Source organism: Pseudophryne corroboree, chromosome 3 (assembly GCF_028390025.1).
Source record: "Pseudophryne corroboree isolate aPseCor3 chromosome 3, aPseCor3.hap2, whole genome shotgun sequence".
NCBI lineage: Eukaryota > Metazoa > Chordata > Amphibia > Anura > Myobatrachidae > Pseudophryne > Pseudophryne corroboree.
The window spans coordinates 322,329,194-322,346,693 of record NC_086446.1 but is presented as its reverse complement, the minus strand read 5'-3'; the positions used below and the strand labels follow the sequence as shown (position 1 = coordinate 322,346,693).

General features: G+C 43.4%; 1 protein-coding gene across 11 annotated transcripts in view; it reads left to right on the top strand.

The window, feature by feature from the left end:
* The window catches only part of LOC135055432 (microtubule-associated protein tau-like), a 151,291-nt gene that overhangs the window by 71,606 nt on the left and 62,185 nt on the right, over positions 1-17,500 (top strand). For 9 of the 11 annotated variants that reach the window (XM_063959494.1, XM_063959485.1, XM_063959496.1 and 6 more), the window contains 3 exons: positions 1,729-1,815; positions 5,137-5,202; positions 12,244-12,987. In XM_063959494.1, the coding sequence (XP_063815564.1) occupies positions 1,729-1,815; positions 5,137-5,202; positions 12,244-12,987 (897 nt within the window). The remainder of the gene's footprint in view (positions 1-1,728; positions 1,816-5,136; positions 5,203-12,243; positions 12,988-17,500) is intronic. The other 2 variants (XM_063959493.1, XM_063959492.1) reach the window with 2 other exon arrangements.

The window sequence follows — 17,500 nt, the reverse complement described above, 5'->3', positions numbered from 1 at the left end:
ATTTATAATTATTGTGACTGGTTTTCAGCATTCTACAGACCTTCTTGAAGCTCCTTAAGGGGTATTAATTCATGTAGAACAACCCTCACTAATTGGGATGGTATCCTATTAACTGCGGTAAAATACTCCGGCAAAAGGTCTCACTGGGGGCTATACTATTAGACCCGATGAACCGCGATTTATCGGGGATTTTGTTTCACCGGCTTCAGGCAGGCGAAACCAAATCCTCGAAAACAGACCCATTTTCATGCAAAAACTGGGCTGTTTCTACCGGAAACACACAGGTTTCACTGAATCTGTGTGTTTTCAGGAGGAAAGCTGTTTTTTTATGGGCGATCCTAATTAGATAGCCTGTAAAAAAACATTGGTGAAACATCAGAAAAAAGTGTGAAAAACTGAAATTTTTCACACCCGATGTTTTATCTCCTCTAATAGGATACAGTCCATACTATTTCCATCATGGCTTGTTTTTCTTTATACCAATGCAAATACCCCAAGCACAGATCTTGCATGTTACACTAGGGATCAGGTTCACATTTAAATGGTCAACCGGATGCACTGACATTCCATACACTTGTCACCTTCTCTGCTACTAGGACAGAGCTATCAGAGAACAGGAAGTAAGTATTATTTTGTCCATTACAGCGAAGTACAGTAAAATACTTATATAGATGTATATGCATATGCATCGCTAATGGTTCAATCAGACTGCTTAGTATAAAACAATATATAAGGGAGAGAAGCTATTGACAAAAGCATTATATCCATCTACTGCTATACAGTAGCTTACTTTAGAAGGATAAGGAGAGACAAATGTTGATCTACAGAGCAGGAACAAAATAATAGGCTTCTGGCATCAACACAGTTTCTGTGAATGTGACTACATAATATTTGATATATCTGTTGTAAGGCTATTTGACTAAAAAAGAAAATAATGTGTAATCAATGTCCAATATCTATCAGATGAGGTAATATATTTTGAACAATATTCAGTATTAAATAATGTCCAAAAAGTCAAAGTAAGTATTACAGTCAGTCACTTATTACCTTTCCTTTGAGAATGTCACTGCATAGTTTGAATAGAAATAAACTGTGTACGTCACACTCCACTATTGGAACTATGTATAGGATGTAAATAACCCTTAAATCAATGTTTACGTTATACATTGTAAGTACAAGGTGTTTTGTTGTTATACTAAACTAGTCGGATAATCTAAAAGAAATTGTCTATGTATACAGAATTAGATTGTATACTGATACTAGCATACAGAATAAGAGAAGTTGCACTGTGCATTTATATATGTAGAAAAGGGAGTAAGATAAGTGGTACTGGGCACTTGTTAATACAGAAACTAACATATACTTACCCAGCATACAGAACAATAAAGCTTTCTGTACTGCACAGCTGTCTGTATACAGTACATAGGAAAAGGAATAAAAGAAAAGTGTACACAAATTGACTATTAAAAAAACAAATAAACAAACAAACAAACATGCATTTCTGGTGTTTACTGAAAAAAGTGCAGTAACAAATAACAATCATCAGTTAGCATTTTCAGAATGAATGGTTGGTATGCGTTACTGCACTTTTATATTTTGTTAGTAAATAACCCCTATAATTAGGTCTCTGAAAACAGGTTCAGTTGCATAAACTTTCAGCTTATAGAGCACGTCAGTGTTATCACTATAGACATACTTAATGCACGCTGTTTTATCATCCTCTTACAGACGGGGCCACTGTGCTAGAGAAGGATCTAGCACATGCTGAAGGAATAAAAGGACAGGGTCATACAGAGATCCCTGAGGGAACTACTGGTAAGGCAGACTTTGCCCGGTTTAACCAGTTTTTTGCCAGTGCCCTACAGGGTGCGGCATTTCCCCGCGGCTATGACTTTTGGCTATCCTCTGCTTTGCTTTTCTGCGCAGCATCTCAGTATGTGTGATAAAAGCAGGTTTTGGATCAAAAACAGAGATACTCGTTTCAAAACATATTTGTCCTTGAATTTATTCTACAGTCTCAGCCTCTGTTCCCATATAAATATAAACTGCAATGGTGTTCTCATTTCATCAGGGTTGTATTTCAAGCTGCCCAAGGCACGGCCAATGAATATGTCCTAATTTAGAAATCGTATGCAACACATACCCATGCCCTTTTATCTAGTACACGCAGACTCAATAATTTTTACAAAGAAGAAAAACAAAAAGAAATGAATGTAAAATCAGGGCAAGTAAAGCAGTGACTTTAACTGACAGTACTTTGAGTCAGTGCTATACAATATTCAGTGGCTTAAGCACCAGCTTTTGTGGTACTGCAAGTTCCAGCTTGCCCTGCCTGCCAGGGACAGTTAATGAACACTTACGCTAGTTGTTTCACGAAAGCTGTTGAGCCAAAAGTTGCCTATCCTCTTCTTTATACCATGTATGTCAGCCCTGAAACATGCTAGGAAATTTAGACTAGAGACTGATCCTGTGGCCTCCTTTTATTACAACTTTAATTTCCCTCGCTAACATCTACCACCTTTGCTGACCTTTTTATTTGTCTAGTATTCTTTCTGCTTAGCAGTATTCTCTTATATCTAGCCTGACTTTTCTACAGCATAGCTACTTTTATTTTGTCTACTCTTTGCTGAATCTATTGCTATACTGCGTTCTCTGCTGCAACAATAATTGTAGCAACATTTTGTAGTCTGTTGCTGTGTTAATTTTGTACTTGCTGATATCTGATCACAAAACCAAGCAGTATCATAAAAATAAGTTAAGCAAAGTTAGGCCAGTTGCCCATTGGCGTTACATTTGTATCAAAACAGACAATTGTAAACCTCATGTGCAGTCTATATACAGTTCACATGCAGTAACCCACGGTTGAGATGCACTGGATGCTCTTTATGGGGTAGGGAGATGGGGACTAATTGAAAGTACTGTGCAGCTGCATTCATGTCTAGGGATCAGTTCTTTTTTAGTGACCTATTTATTTTAATGGGGTTACTACAGCTAGCACTAGCTCATTTAAGTGAATGGGCCATAAGAATGAATAAGTGAATAACATGAATGAAAAGGAAACAGTACATTAGTTAAACTGCCTGTGTTAGTACACAGTGAGCTACCACAGAGATTAGGTGGCTTTTTGTACTTTTAGGGCACTGAAATAAAAGGCTCCAGAAACCATGGAAATACAATTACATGGGTATGGAGGAATGCAGTTAATATACCGGCTGTCGGGATCTCGGCATTCAGGATACTGACACCTGTGAAATGCTGGCGGTCGGAGCCCCATATTCCTACTCGGGTGGTGGGTCCACGCCACCACCCGAGTGGAATATAACCTGTGGCGTGCAAAACTCTTCCATGAGGAGAGTCACTGCCTCACAGCTGGGATTCCGGATGCCGCTGTCGGAATAGTGACAGCCAGCATCCTGTCTGCCGGTCTCCCATATGTATTCTGGTATGGACAAAGAGTAGAATGAGTCTTTGTATGCATTGAAACGCCAGTTGGTAACAAGCCTTAAATGGTATTGAGGTGTCTGTTACCTTGGACTAAGGCAGGGTTGCCCAGAATGCCCTCAAGGCACCCTAACAGTCCAGGTTTTAAGGTTTTCCATGCTTGAGGACCCGATGGTTCTATCAATTTGCCTGAGGTGCTCATTAAATGACTTGTCTTTAGGCATGAATATCAGTAAAATCTGGACTGTTGAGGACCTAATTCAAGAAAAACACGGGTCTTAAACCAGGATTTTCAACTTCAGTCCTCAAGTAACAAATAGGTCATGTTTTCAGGATTTCTTTCTGGGAAAGCGGGCTGGTTAATTACTTACCAAACAGAGTAGAAATAATCACCTGTGCATAAGTAAAGAAATCCTGAAGATCCTTAATTGTTCAGGTACTTGAGAACTGGAGTTGAAAACCCCTAGGGGTAAATTTACTAAGATGGGAGTTCTATTTAAGATGGGATGTTGCCCGTAGCAACCAATCAGATTCCAGGTATCATCTTCTAGAAGGTGCTAGATAAATGAGAAGTGGAATTTGATTGGTTGCTATGGGCAACATCCCATCTTAAATAGAACTCCTAGTCTAAGGTATGTGCTCTGTGTAGCGGTAGTATATTTATTATTAGATGCATTAGATCCTTGCATATCATCAGAGTATCAGGAATACCCTTTGATTACATGCAGTCAGAATTATAAGCAGAATGTTAAATTACTGACCTGCAGAACATTAAAGACCAGAGGCCAAATGTAATAGGTAGTGGGTTTCTGAAAGCACAGTGATTTCGTGGAGGTAGATCACAGTCAGTCAGATTTAAAGCGGCAATGTTTTTTTTTAAAGACAAACGCAGGTTGGTTTTTTAATATGACTTCTAACTCTCCAACTTCTTGGCGCTTTAAAAAAATCATATACCCATTACATTTGGCCCAATGTACAACATGTAAGACCTGCATGTTGATTTGTGAATTACTCCCATAAAGTCAGTCTGTCTTTACTTTTACAGGATTGTGGGTCCGACTGGAAACGCACATGGTGGAAAGAGTAAAAAAAAAAGGCCATCTAACCACCACTTTTGTGCAGCCTACATTCAGTTTAATATGGTTTCGTTTTCTCCTAGAACACTGCCTGGTGAACTGGGTGTCTCTTTTCATTTTTGTGCGGCAGCTTAATTTTCTAACATTAGCAGCTCCGTAGCCTAAACATCACAATTGCATCTGGGTACAAACATGAATTATGCCCAAAATCAGTAGAACTTATCAAAACTATAATTTTTTCCCTATAACTGTCAGTTTGAACAGAAATTCCTCAGAAATTCCTGGCCATCTACCCTTAATTGCAGCATTATTGGACCTAGCTAAATGGGTGCTTTTGTGAAATCAGTCTCACTTGCTCACCTCAGTACTTCTGCCCACTTGATACTAGCATTGACATTTTGTCACTGCAAACATACCTGCTTCTGATTTCTGAAACCAGTCATGATCACTAGACATGTGACTGCCTATCAACTGGATCTGCTGAATTTGGATACCCGCATACTGTGGGTAAATTGGGCACAAAGCTGGTCATTGGTTAACGTTGTTAACAAGTAAGACCAGCGATATATATATATAGATATTGAGTACCACTCACCTGATCTTCCTTTATGTTCTTCAGCAGAGGAAGCCGGTGTCGGTAACACCCCCAACCAAGAGGACCAGGCTGCAGGGAATGCAGTAAAAGGTACAACCACTTACCTGTTAGTTACACAAGCACTTAGAGGAAAAGAAAAGTGTTCCTGCACAATTGACAGTTTTGTAGTGTTCATAAATAAATTGTTTAAATGTTTTCATATACAGTAATTATGGTGGGAAATCGTGTGGCCTTTCCACAACTTGCTTCCTTCATAGAATAAGTAAGCCATGCAAATAATTGGCTTCCTCATTAGCCTCACTTTTCAGTTCTGTCAGTGTTTGTACATGTTTAATTTAATGTTTGTCAACATTACATAATGCTTTTTACATTGTATCTCCCATGGCAGCTACTACTACTATAAGGAAAGAAGTTTGCATTGGAAGTATGATAAGGCTATCTCCTCCTTACCTTTGGTGTCGTCTTTCCATTCTAGCTGGTGGCAGGCAGTCCCTAGCTAGGATCATTTTAGTTTTTTTTAGTGGAGGGCTTGCACGGTGGAATCCTTGCTGCTAAAGATGGGGGCTGGTCCTGCTATGGAAGGACAAGTGGTAGTTCTGTGCCCGCATAGGTCTTCTGGAGGATTCATGGTGGAAGCATTGAATTCTTGAGAACAAAGCTTTGAATGTCCTACACACTGGCCGATCCGCCGCCGAGCTGCCCGACGGCGGATACGGCCGACGAGCGACCCTGCGGCGGGGGGGCAGTGAAGGGGGAGTGAAGTTTCTTCACTCCCCCCGTCACGCGGCTCCATTGAAGTGCAGGCAAATATGGACGAGATCGTCCATATTGGCCTGCATGCACAGCCGACGGGGGACCAGCGATGAACGAGCGCGGGGTCGCATCGTTCATCGCTGGAGCCTCCACACTTAAAGATATGAACGAGTTCTCGTTCATTTATGAACGAGATCGTTCATATCTTTCAAACAAATCGGCCAGTGTGTAGGGCCTATCAGGCTGGGCTGCAGGGATATCAGGTGTGGCCTGTGTGCATTTAATTTCAAATCAGCTGTGCATTTTCCTTCCTGCTTTGCAGTGAAAGCTCAGCAGTCATGGAGAACAATGCTGTGGCAGCAGCAAAAATGCCACACCTCAGCAGGGTAAGCCCTGAGACTATTTTTTCTTTTATTTAGTTTTTCTTTCTGGTTCTATGTCTGTTTTAAAAAAAATCGTAGACCAAGCTAATAGTAGATCCTGTACAGTCAGTGATCCCATGCTGTCTGTGGACTGTTCACAAGACATTTGCACTATTAGCAAGCAACAAGATAAAGCAAAGCATGCCCAGCAACATGAACACTATAGTGCTCTATAATAGACGAAGGAGCCAATCAAGGTCATATTTGCTACTAAGGAGAAATTAAAACATCTCCAATTATTATAACATTGTAGATTTCAGCTAGGCCTGGATCGTGAGAACACTGGGAAGGAGTTTCTGCCAGGACCTCTCTTTCTCATAGTGTAAATGTGGTAATCAAGCAAGGAATCAGAGGATTTGATGGAAGACAATATCTACCTTTATTATACAAAATATTAACATCATCATTAAAGACATGACCAGAACTCGCTGTAGTCCAGTGGTGCAAGTAGAAAAAATGTCTTATAGCTACTGTAAAAATTGGGTGTGGCCAAATGACACATGGGCTGTGGCCAATGAAAATGGGTGCGTGGCCAATGAAAATGGGTGCGTGATACACATATGGGGGGAGGGGCAGATACACATATGACCCCAATAGTGGCAGATACACGTTGCCCCACAGTGCCAGATATACATTGCCCCACAGTGCCAGACATACATTGCCCCACAGTGCCAGATATACATTGCCCCACAGTGCCAGATATACATTGCCCCACAGTGCCAGATACACATTGCCTCACTGTGCCAGATACACAAATGCCCCCAGAGTGCCAGATATACATTGCCTCACAGTGCCAGATACACATTGCCCCACAGTGCCAGATACACAAATGCCCCCAGAGTGCCAGATACACATTGCCTCACAGTGCCAGATACACATTGCCCCACAGTGCCAGATACACAAATGCCCCCAGAGTGCCAGATACACATTGCCCCACAGTGCCAGATACATATTGCCCCACAGTGCCAGATATACATTGCCTCACAGTGCCAGATACACATTGCCCCACAGTGCCAGATACACAAATGCCCCCAGAGTGCCAGATATACACTGCCTCCCAGTGCCAGATACACATGTCTCCCACAGTGCCAGATACACATATCCCCCCAGTGCCAGATACACATGCCCCCCCAGTGCCAGATATGCCTCCAGTGCCAGATACACATGCCCCTCCCCAGTGCCAGATATGCCCTCAGTGTCAGATATGCCCCCAGTGCCAGATACACATGTCCTCCGCAGTGCCAGATACACATGTCCCCCGCAGTGCCAGATATGCCCACAGTGCCAGATACACATGCCCCCCCCAGTGCCAGATATGCCCTCAGTGTCAGATATGCCCCCAGTGCCAGATACACATGTCCCCCGCAGTGCCAGATACACATGTCCCCCACAGTGCCAGATATGCCCCCAGTGCCAGGTACACATGTCCCCGCAGTGCCAAATATGCCCCCAGTACCAGGTATACATGCCCCCCTGCCCCTGATGCTCACCGCTGCTGCTGCTGGTGTCTTGATCCCGTGTGTATGTGAGGGGAGGAGAGCGCAGCCTGCGCCTCTCCGGGCATGCCCCTCAGTCGGTGCGGGTGTCACTGTCTTCCTTCAATTCAGTGCCATCCGTGAGCCAATCAAAGCTCGCCGTCCGGCAGCCTTGGCTGCCGGTCCGCGAGCTCTGATTGGCTCACGGGCCGGCGCTGACTTGAAGACACTGAGAGGCAGGAGGGCGAACGCTGCGCTCTCCTCCCCTCAAGCACCAGCGGCGCCGGTGAGCAGTGATGGGAGGGAGGAAAGGAAGGGAGCGTCGGCCCGTCGGCGTGGGTACGGCATACCCACGGCTAAATTCCTAAGGGTACGCCGTACCCACCCGTACCCGCCCACTTGCACTGCTGCTGTAGTCTGAAATTCCTGCTTTGTTCGAGTTAAAGTTCTTGTCTGTAAAAACATTTTATGTTCACTAAATAATTACCTGACTGAAGCATGGAGATACCAGACAAAGGACAAGTTCATTTTAAGAGCATATATAAAATGTATGTTTGTAAGGAGCACAATTTGGTTACATGGAACATAGGCCCAAAGACTGAGGCAACTATTGCAGTCCTTTACAACATAACTACCATTCCTTAGATGATATGGGAGGCGTGGAGACTCTCAGGACCCTGTGAATAGAAAGATGAAGTGACCTAAAGAAAGTACATATTGTCATAGGCTCTACTTTGCATAAAGCAGTATCTATGGCCTCAGTAGCCCAAACTCCAAGAGTATGGGTGAGTGACTTGGAGGACTGACTATGTACTAAGCCTTGGAGATAGATAAAGCTCCTAACTGCAATCTTACAGGCAGTATTAGAAAAATGACAGGAAGTAGTTGGTTGGTACTTTATCTCCGTGCACTTTATTTCTCTCCAAGACTTAGTACATAGACCCCTTAGTCTGTCAGTCAGAACCTTATGTTATGCAGTAGTGGTTAGAAGAGCTCATGATTTAAGACTTAGGCAACAGGTTCCTCATAAAAGAACCTCCTAAAAAACATATATGGGTCTATTTACTAAACCTTGGAAAGAGATAAATTGGACAGAGATAAAGTATCAGCCAGTCAGCTCCTAGCTGCCATGTTACAGGCTGTGTTTGAAAAATGACAGGAGCTGGTTGGTTATTACTTTATCTGTCCACTTTCTCTCTCTCCAAAGTTTAGTACATATACCCCATTGTCTCTTGGACTGCAAATTAAGGGTGAAAAAATGTCAGCCTGGTTGTGCTCAGAAAAGTGTATCAGTAAGTTAGACAAGTGTTTATTCCTGCTCAAAAAAAGTTACAAGGAGTTTCAAGGCTATCTCAGATTAACAGACCTAACAAATAAGTTTTGTTCTGGCGGTCATAAAGTTAAAGGTTTTTATCTCCACATTGCTGTTTTGAAAGCCCAACTGAAGTGTTTGTGTTTTCTGTCCTGAATCAGCATTTATGTTGACAAGCCTTTCTTTTGGGCTGCCCACAATCCCTTCTTTTTTTACCAGAGTTTTGGAAGTAGTTATAGCTCATCCGAGAGTGCTTGGTTTACCCTCACCTAACTGAAATTCTAGTGAAAAGCCCAGCTGCATGCAGCACAAATTACTACAAATTTCCAAAATTATTGGGATTAGCAATTGGGAGAAAAGTAATTTAATCCCATCCCTAACTAGGCAGTTCTGGTTATAGACTCAAGGATCAATGTCTCTTGCTCAACATAGAATAGTAAAAATAAGGGCAGCTGTCAAGGATCTAGTCAAAGTTGGCCATCTATAATAGCTTGTTGGTGGTGCCAGGGATTTTTACATTAGTCAAAGTGCTAACCTTGGTCTCAGTTCCATATGCAGTAGATTTAGAAGAGTTGGTATTGGGAGACCAGCGTTTGGGATCCCGGAGGTCACCATACCGACTGCCAGGATCCCGGTCTCTAGAATGCCGACGGGTGGAGGGGGAGGGGGGGAACGCAACGAAGCAGGTCACATGACTACATTCCGATTCAGAAATGTTATGTTCAGAGTGGAAATAGAACAGAAGCAATCTAGTCAGTCACATTCATCTTTTGGCCATGGAGAGCATGGTTTTCTTGGGCACTAACTATGGCAGGTAGAAGGGCCCTGTCCACCGCCTGTCAGGCCAGTTCTTGTATTGTATGGTTTGATAAGTTAGCTGCACCCCCAGAGTCTGTGTGGATGCTATTACAGCGGAATACATATGTATTCCTGGTGGACGGGATGCCAGCTGTCAGCATCCCGACAGCGGCATCCCGACTGCCAGAATGCCGTCAGCGGGGCGAGCGCCCCGAGTCCCCTTGCGGGCTCGGTGGCTCGCTGCGTTCACCGCGGGATCTATTCCCACTCTATGGGTGTCATGGACACCAACGAGTGGGAATAACCCCTGTGAGACAGTTATTTTGGCTGTCGGGATTCTGGCGTCGGTATCCTGACCGCCGGCAAATTGATTGCCTCCCATTACAGCTGGGTGTTGCTTTTGTTAGAATTGGGGTGCGTTGTGTTCTAATGTGCCAATGATCTTATCTAAACATATTTAAGAGTAAAATTGTTTTAAGAACCAATACTCTGTTCTTATAAAAATGATTTCTGATACATATTAATTAGGAAGTGGTACTTCTTTCCTTATTTCCAATAATAAAACTCTTAAGAAAAAGACTATGCACTTGGATGTAATGAAGAAAATGAATGATTTAAAAAGTGTTGCAAGCAGCTGTTACCACAACCTAGGTGTGAATGTAGTTGCTGTGGGTGCAGACTGTAGCCATGGAGGGCTGAAATGGAAATTTGACAGCTATTACCAATAATTGTGTTTCCTTGCATCTCTTCATGGCAAACTGATTCTCACCTCTTTTTGCTTTATTATTATTATTATGTTTTTATTTTCTACTTATAAGGTGCTTATAAAGGTACATTTATTTGCTTGTTCTTTTGTTATATGTGGCGTTTAGTTCTGGGGAACAGTCAGAAGACACCAGAGGGAAGGAGGCGGTAACCTTATATGTTTCCAGTGCGATTTTCTTTTTTGTCTAGCCTTCATATGTACAGTATAAGGGTTATCCCTATAGCAGTGTCTGCCATGAAGGCACTCAAGAAAACACAAGTTACAGATACTAATTACTACATTTGTTTTATCCTTTACTGCAGTTCTGTTGTGCATACAGTTCAAGTAGAAGTATATTATTAAATCCACAGAGGGATGAAAGGCTTGTTCTCATCAATTTAATGAGGTTTTTCTAACCCAGTTTATGTATTCATTTATTACCAGTTATTTATATAGCGCACACATATTCCGCAGCGATTTACAGACAATATTTGGCCATTCACATCAGTCCCTGCCCCAGTGGAGCTTCCAATCTATAATCCGTACCACATTAACCAATTAACCTACCAGTGTATTTTTGGATAGTGGGAGGAAACCCACGCAAGCACCCACGCAAGCACGGGGAGAATATACAAACACATAGTTAGGGCCTTGGTGGATATAGAACCCATGACCTCTGTGTTGTGAAGCAATAATGTTACCTATTGCACCATCCGTGCTGCCCAGTTTAGATATTCTTATCAAAAGTGGCAATGGTCCTGAAAGCTATGCTGCATGAACATCTTACAGATTCCTCTTGAACATTAAATACTGCAAACTTAATAACAGCATCGTAATTAGGTTATCTGTGTGGATAAAGCTGTTTGAACACATAGGGAAATTATCATAAATGAGCTTGATGCAATGAGAAAGAAAATATAGATGATTTTGTGCCTTTCCCTTGTGTAGAGTTGGCAATGTTATAAGGGGTGGTCTTCAGTTTGCCGACGGCCGGGCTCTCGACGATCAGCATACCGGCGCCAGAATCCCGACCCCCGGCATACCGACAGCTTTTCTCCCTCTTGGGGGTCCACGACCCCCCTGGAGGGAGAACAGATAGCGTGCCGCGCTCAGGGGGCTCATTTGCGCTCGCCCAGCTGTCGGTATGCCGGCGTTCGGGATTCCGGCGCCGGTATGCTGGCCGACGGGAGCCCGACTGCCAGCATGACATACTACACCCATTGTAAGGTTCTGTCAGATCGTCATAAGTAGAAGGCCATCGGCATAATGTATTAAAGTTAACATTAGAAGTTTGAGACCTACATAAAAGATTATATGACCAATAAGGGACTTTGATGCATTATAAAGCCGTGGATGGAGAGATATGAGTACTGTATATTATATATATTGCATATGCCATAATGCACATACATATCATCTGGCAGTCAATTGGTACATTTTATTTGTTACAGTTCCATCTTGTTTGTTACAGTTTCTATATTAGTGTTGTGAAATTTGTACTGTTATATAGAAACAATTATTTTAAGATTATGTTTAGTGTTGTTAGTTTTTTCTGTGGCAAATAAAGATACACATTTATTACATCTTTCATGTTGTCATACCAAACTTGCCCTTCCTGAACCCCAGATATTAAACCCCAAGCAGACACAGTTGAGACAGAGATGCAGGAGTCTAGTTGCGCACAAGAAATAGAATTGGAACAGGAAGCGGACGTCTCAGAAACCTCAGCGGAGAACCACCAGGGAATACATCCTGAAGACCTGGGTGTTGTTACTGGTGATACATATGAAGATATCAGTCCTGGCTGGGAAGCAGTGAACAATGAAGTTACTGAACCTTCTGAGGAGCAAGACAAACACTCTCTTCGCTTAGCCCAAGAAGCAAATGGCAAAGAGCACCATAAAGATAGTTATGGAGGGAAATATTCTGTGGGGGAAGAGCATGACAGTGAAGTTGGAGAGTTAGAGCAGGACAGTACAACTCCTACAGAATCTCCACTTGATATACCATCTCTAACCAATGGCCAGGCTGCTGAAAGCCTTATAGCAGAAGATGCCAACAAGCTCCTCAATGGCTCTGTTTTCACTGATTTAAATGGTGAAGGTGTAAGCAAGTCGTGTGTAGACATAGCAGCTGAATCTCTTTCAGTAGAAGAAGTGCTTCCTCGTCCACGGCCTTCTGTGTCTGTTTACCAAGTAGAAATTGATCCCAACAAACCCATAGACAAGAAGATGTCACCATGGGAAGCTGCAGATTCACCAAGTGATACTTCAGAACAACATTCACCATGTATGATTGAGAAGACACCCAGAAAGAAAATGCCTCCTCATGGATCTGGAATATCAGTCAGCCGGGTTCCTGTACCTAAAGGTGTGTTTCCAGTTGTCCTCTTATAATAGCTGGTCTACTAAAGTCTCCAATCTCCTGGGCTGCTCCTTGCTTTTTTTTTTTAACTTGCTTGAAGGAAGCACCAGAATGATGTGCTTATGTCCACCACTTGCCCTTTCTTTTCCCCTCCCAATGCATGCTGTACTTTGCATGATCTCCTCTCACCCCACCTCAACTCACTGCATGCCTTTCCATCAGACACTCATGTGTGCTCATCTAACAGTAATAGATGAATGTTACCACACTTTTTGTACAGCTGCAAGATGGACACTCAGTAGCATTGAATGGGTTTCAGAATCCGTGTCTGATCAGTATTTGCGTTACCCTTTGGTGCATTTACCATTTCATGAGTAAATCACCTAGAGTATAACAGCGGCCACATGTAATTCCATCTGGAAAATACCATGACAAAAGTAAATTTCTAGTGATCTGTTTAGTGCTTGAGTTCTTTTTTCTGATGTAAGGCCTAATTCAGAGCTGCGCACAATGCCGATATTTGCGTAGTGGGCGAATCTTTGCAGCTGCGCACGCGTGAACAGTTAAAAACTCGTACGGTGCATGCATTACACAGCGTGTACGTACAAAGGTTCTGTGGCGATTGTGGCGCATAGTATCAGAGATGTTGTGGAAAAGTGATGGCTGTTCCTGGGCAGTGACAAGAAATGCACACAAACATGGCCCGTGTTATGGGAGTATCACATGCATGTCAGTAAAAGCGGCTGCGTACACACACGCACAGCCACAGTCATAAGAGGCCACAGTCAGACTGAGAAACTGCACTTGACATAGGCCTGGTGCAAGTTTCAGTGGTGCGTATTACAAAGTGTATGGATACTGAAAATAGGCATCTCAGTCCTTGCACATTTGGACACATGGATGTACACAAGGGAAGTAGTTTGTGTTTGCATAAAGTTGCAGGCGGGCGACCACCAATAGACACTGCTAAGTGCGCTTCTTTGTCCACCTCTGAAACAGGCCCATTGTGTTGTAGATGTACAGCATTGAATGTTGAGTACATAGGGGGGAAATGCTATTATCTTCCACCTTTTAAAAAATCTTAATATGTTGATCCAGAGGAAGTCAAAACTAAAGCCCCAGTTCGACAGGTGCTAGTTTTTGTCTCATGATTTTATTAATTGCACATATCGTCCACATGAAGGTACGTTTATAGCATATCAAAATCGGCTGGTGATGATAAATGCTATTTTGTGTTAGAAAATGATTGAAATACTTTCAAGGATTACAAAAATTTTTTAAATTGATTTATTTGTGAATTCTTACTACTGATCAACACAAAATACTCTGGCAAAAAAAACTGACAATCTGGTCATTGAAAACCAGGTCATTGAATCCCTAAGTAAAAGTTTAAGTATTAGTAAAACAGCTAAGGGGTAAATTTACTAAGATTCGTATTTTCCCGTTTCAGGTCAAAGTTCAATCACGAATGACATCGAAAGTGTAAAACTGCAACTTTTTGAATTGATTACGACTAATTTACTAAGCTGTCGTATTCGGGTTTTTCTTTTGTTCCGATGTCGATGTCATTCGTGTTTTTTTTTCTATTTTTACGGCAGTGATTAGCAAAACACTGCCGACTTTTTTTACAATCAATCTCGGCCGGATCTGTGTGATCCGTGCTGGGGTTTATTTTTTTTTTTTTTTTTAATTAAACACTGTAAAATAATTAAAAAAAATGCGTGGGGTCCCCCCTCCTAAGCATAACCAGCCTCGGGCTCTTTGAGCCGATCCTGGTTGCAAAAATATGGGGGGAAAAATGACAGGGGTTCCCCCATATTTAAGCAACCAGCATCGGGCTCTGCGCCTGGTCCTGGTCCCAAAAATACGGGGGACAAAAAGAGTAGGGGTCCCCCGTATTTTTAAAACCAGCACCGGGCTCCACTAGCTGGACAGATAATGCCACAGCCGGGGGTCACTTTTATATAGTGCCCTGCGGCCGTGGCATCAAAAATCCAACTAGTCACCCCTGGCCGGGGTACCCTGGGGGAGTGGGGACCCCTTCAATCAAGGGGTCCCCCCCCCCAGCCACCCAAGGGCCAGGGGTGAAGCCCGAGGCTGTCCCCCCCCATCCAATGGGCTGCGGATGGGGGGGGCTGATAGCCTTTGTTGTAAAAGAAAAGATATTGTTTTTAGTAGCAGTACTACAAGTCCCAGCAAGCCTCCCCCGCATGCTGGTACTTGGAGAACCACAAGTACCAGCATGCGGCGGAAAAACTGGCCCGCTGGTACCTGTAGTACTACTACTAAAAAAATACCCAAAAAAAGACAAGACACACACACTGTGAAAGTATAATTTTATTACATACATACACACATACATACATACATACTTACCTTAAGTTCCCACGCAGGTCGGTCCTCTTCTCCAGTAGAATCCAAGGGGTACCTGTTGAAGAAATTATACTCACGAGATCCAGGGGTCCAGGCTCCTCGGGAAATCCAGGGGTAATCCACGTACTTGAAAAAAAAAAAAAAAACGGTGTCCCGACCACGAACTGAAAGGGGACCCATGTTTGCACATGGGTCACCTTTCCACGAATGCCAGAAACCCACTCTGACTTCTGTCTAAGTGGGTTTCTTCAGCCAATCAGGGAGCGCCACGTTGTAGCACTCTCCTGATCAGCTGTGTGGTCCTGTCCTCACTGACAGGCAGCACACGGCAGTGTTACAATGTAGCGCCTATGCGCTACATTGTAACCAATGATGGGAACTTTCTGCTCAGCGGTGACGTCACTTTAGGTCAACCGCAGGGCAGAAAGTTCCCATCATTGGTTACAATGTAGCGCATAGGCGCTACATTGTAACACTGCCGTGTGCTGCCTGTCAGTGAGGACAGGACCACACAGCTGATCAGGAGAGTGCTACAACGTGGCGCTCCCTGATTGGCTGAAGAAACCCACTTAGACAGAAGTCAGAGTGGGTTTCTGGCATTCGTGGAAAGGTGACCCATGTGCAAACATGGGTCCCCTTTCAGTTCGTGGTCGGGACACCGTTTTTTTTTTTTTTTTTCAAGTACGTGGATTACCCCTGGATTTCCCGAGGAGCCTGGACCCCTGGATCTCGTGAGTATAATTTCTTCAACAGGTACCCCTTGGATTCTACTGGAGAAGAGGACCGACCTGCGTGGGAACTTAAGGTAAGTATGTATGTATGTGTGTATGTATGTAATAAAATTATACTTTCACGGTGTGTGTGTCTTGTCTTTTTTTGGGTATTTTTTTAGTAGTAGTACTACAGGTACCAGCGGGCCCGTTTTTCCGTCGCATGCTGGTACTTGTGGTTCTCCAAGTACCAGCATGCGGGGGAGGCTTGCTGGGCCTTGTAGTACTGCTACTAAAAACAATATCTTTTCTTTTACAACAAAGGCTATCAGCCTCCCCATCCGCAGCCCATTGGATGGGGGGGGACAGCCTCGGGCTTCACCCCTGGCCCTTGGGTGGCTGGGGGGGGGGACCCCTTGATTGAAGGGGTCCCCACTCCCCCAGGGTACCCCGGCCAGGGGTGACTAGTTGGATTTTTGATGCCACGGCCGCAGGGCACTATATAAAAGTGACCCCCGGCTGTGGCATTATCTGTCCAGCTAGTGGAGCCCGGTGCTGGTTTTAAAAATACGGGGGACCCCTACTCTTTTTGTCCCCCGTATTTTTGGGACCAGGACCAGGCGCAGAGCCCGATGCTGGTTGCTTAAATATGGGGGAACCCCTGTCATTTTTTTCCCCATATTTCTGCAACCAGGATCGGCTCAAAGAGCCCGAGGCTGGTTATGCTTAGGAGGGGGGACCCCACGCAATTTTTTTTTGAAAAAATAAGCACTTTCCCACCCCTTCCCACTGATATACATGCACGGATCTCATGGATCCGTGCATGCCTATCCAATCACGAATAAAAAAAAAAAGGTCTGTTTTTTTTAGCACTTTTTTACGAGTTGTAATTTTTCACGGCAGTGTTTGTTTGTTTTTTGCTTTGCACTTCTTAGTAAATGACCGAGATTCATACTTAAACAGCCGCGTTTTGACCGATGGTGTATTCATTCGTAATTTTTTACTTGGACTTGCAAAAAATTACGAATGCCCTCATCTCTGCCGTGATTAGTGTTTAGTAAATTACCGAGATGACACTTTGATGAAAAAACGGCATCTCGGTCAAAATCGGGAGCTTAGTAAATTTCCCCCTAAGAGTGTATTTGGGGAAGTTCTGCAGAGTTGGACACCAGTGTTTTCTCCCATTCTTATATGTGACATTGGCATAATTTATCTGTAGAGCACTGACACTGGGCATTGCGCATGACACAGACAAGACCCATACAATGAAACAGAAGGTACATATGGCCTTGCCTAAATGAGCTTACGCTCTAAGTGGTATGGGGAACACTTACATTAGTGGAATAACAATTGTAGCTGCTTGTGGGGAAGGTTATTGTAAGGCAGCAGTATTATCAGCCGCCAATAAAAAAAAAGCAGCTTTTGGCGACTAGTAT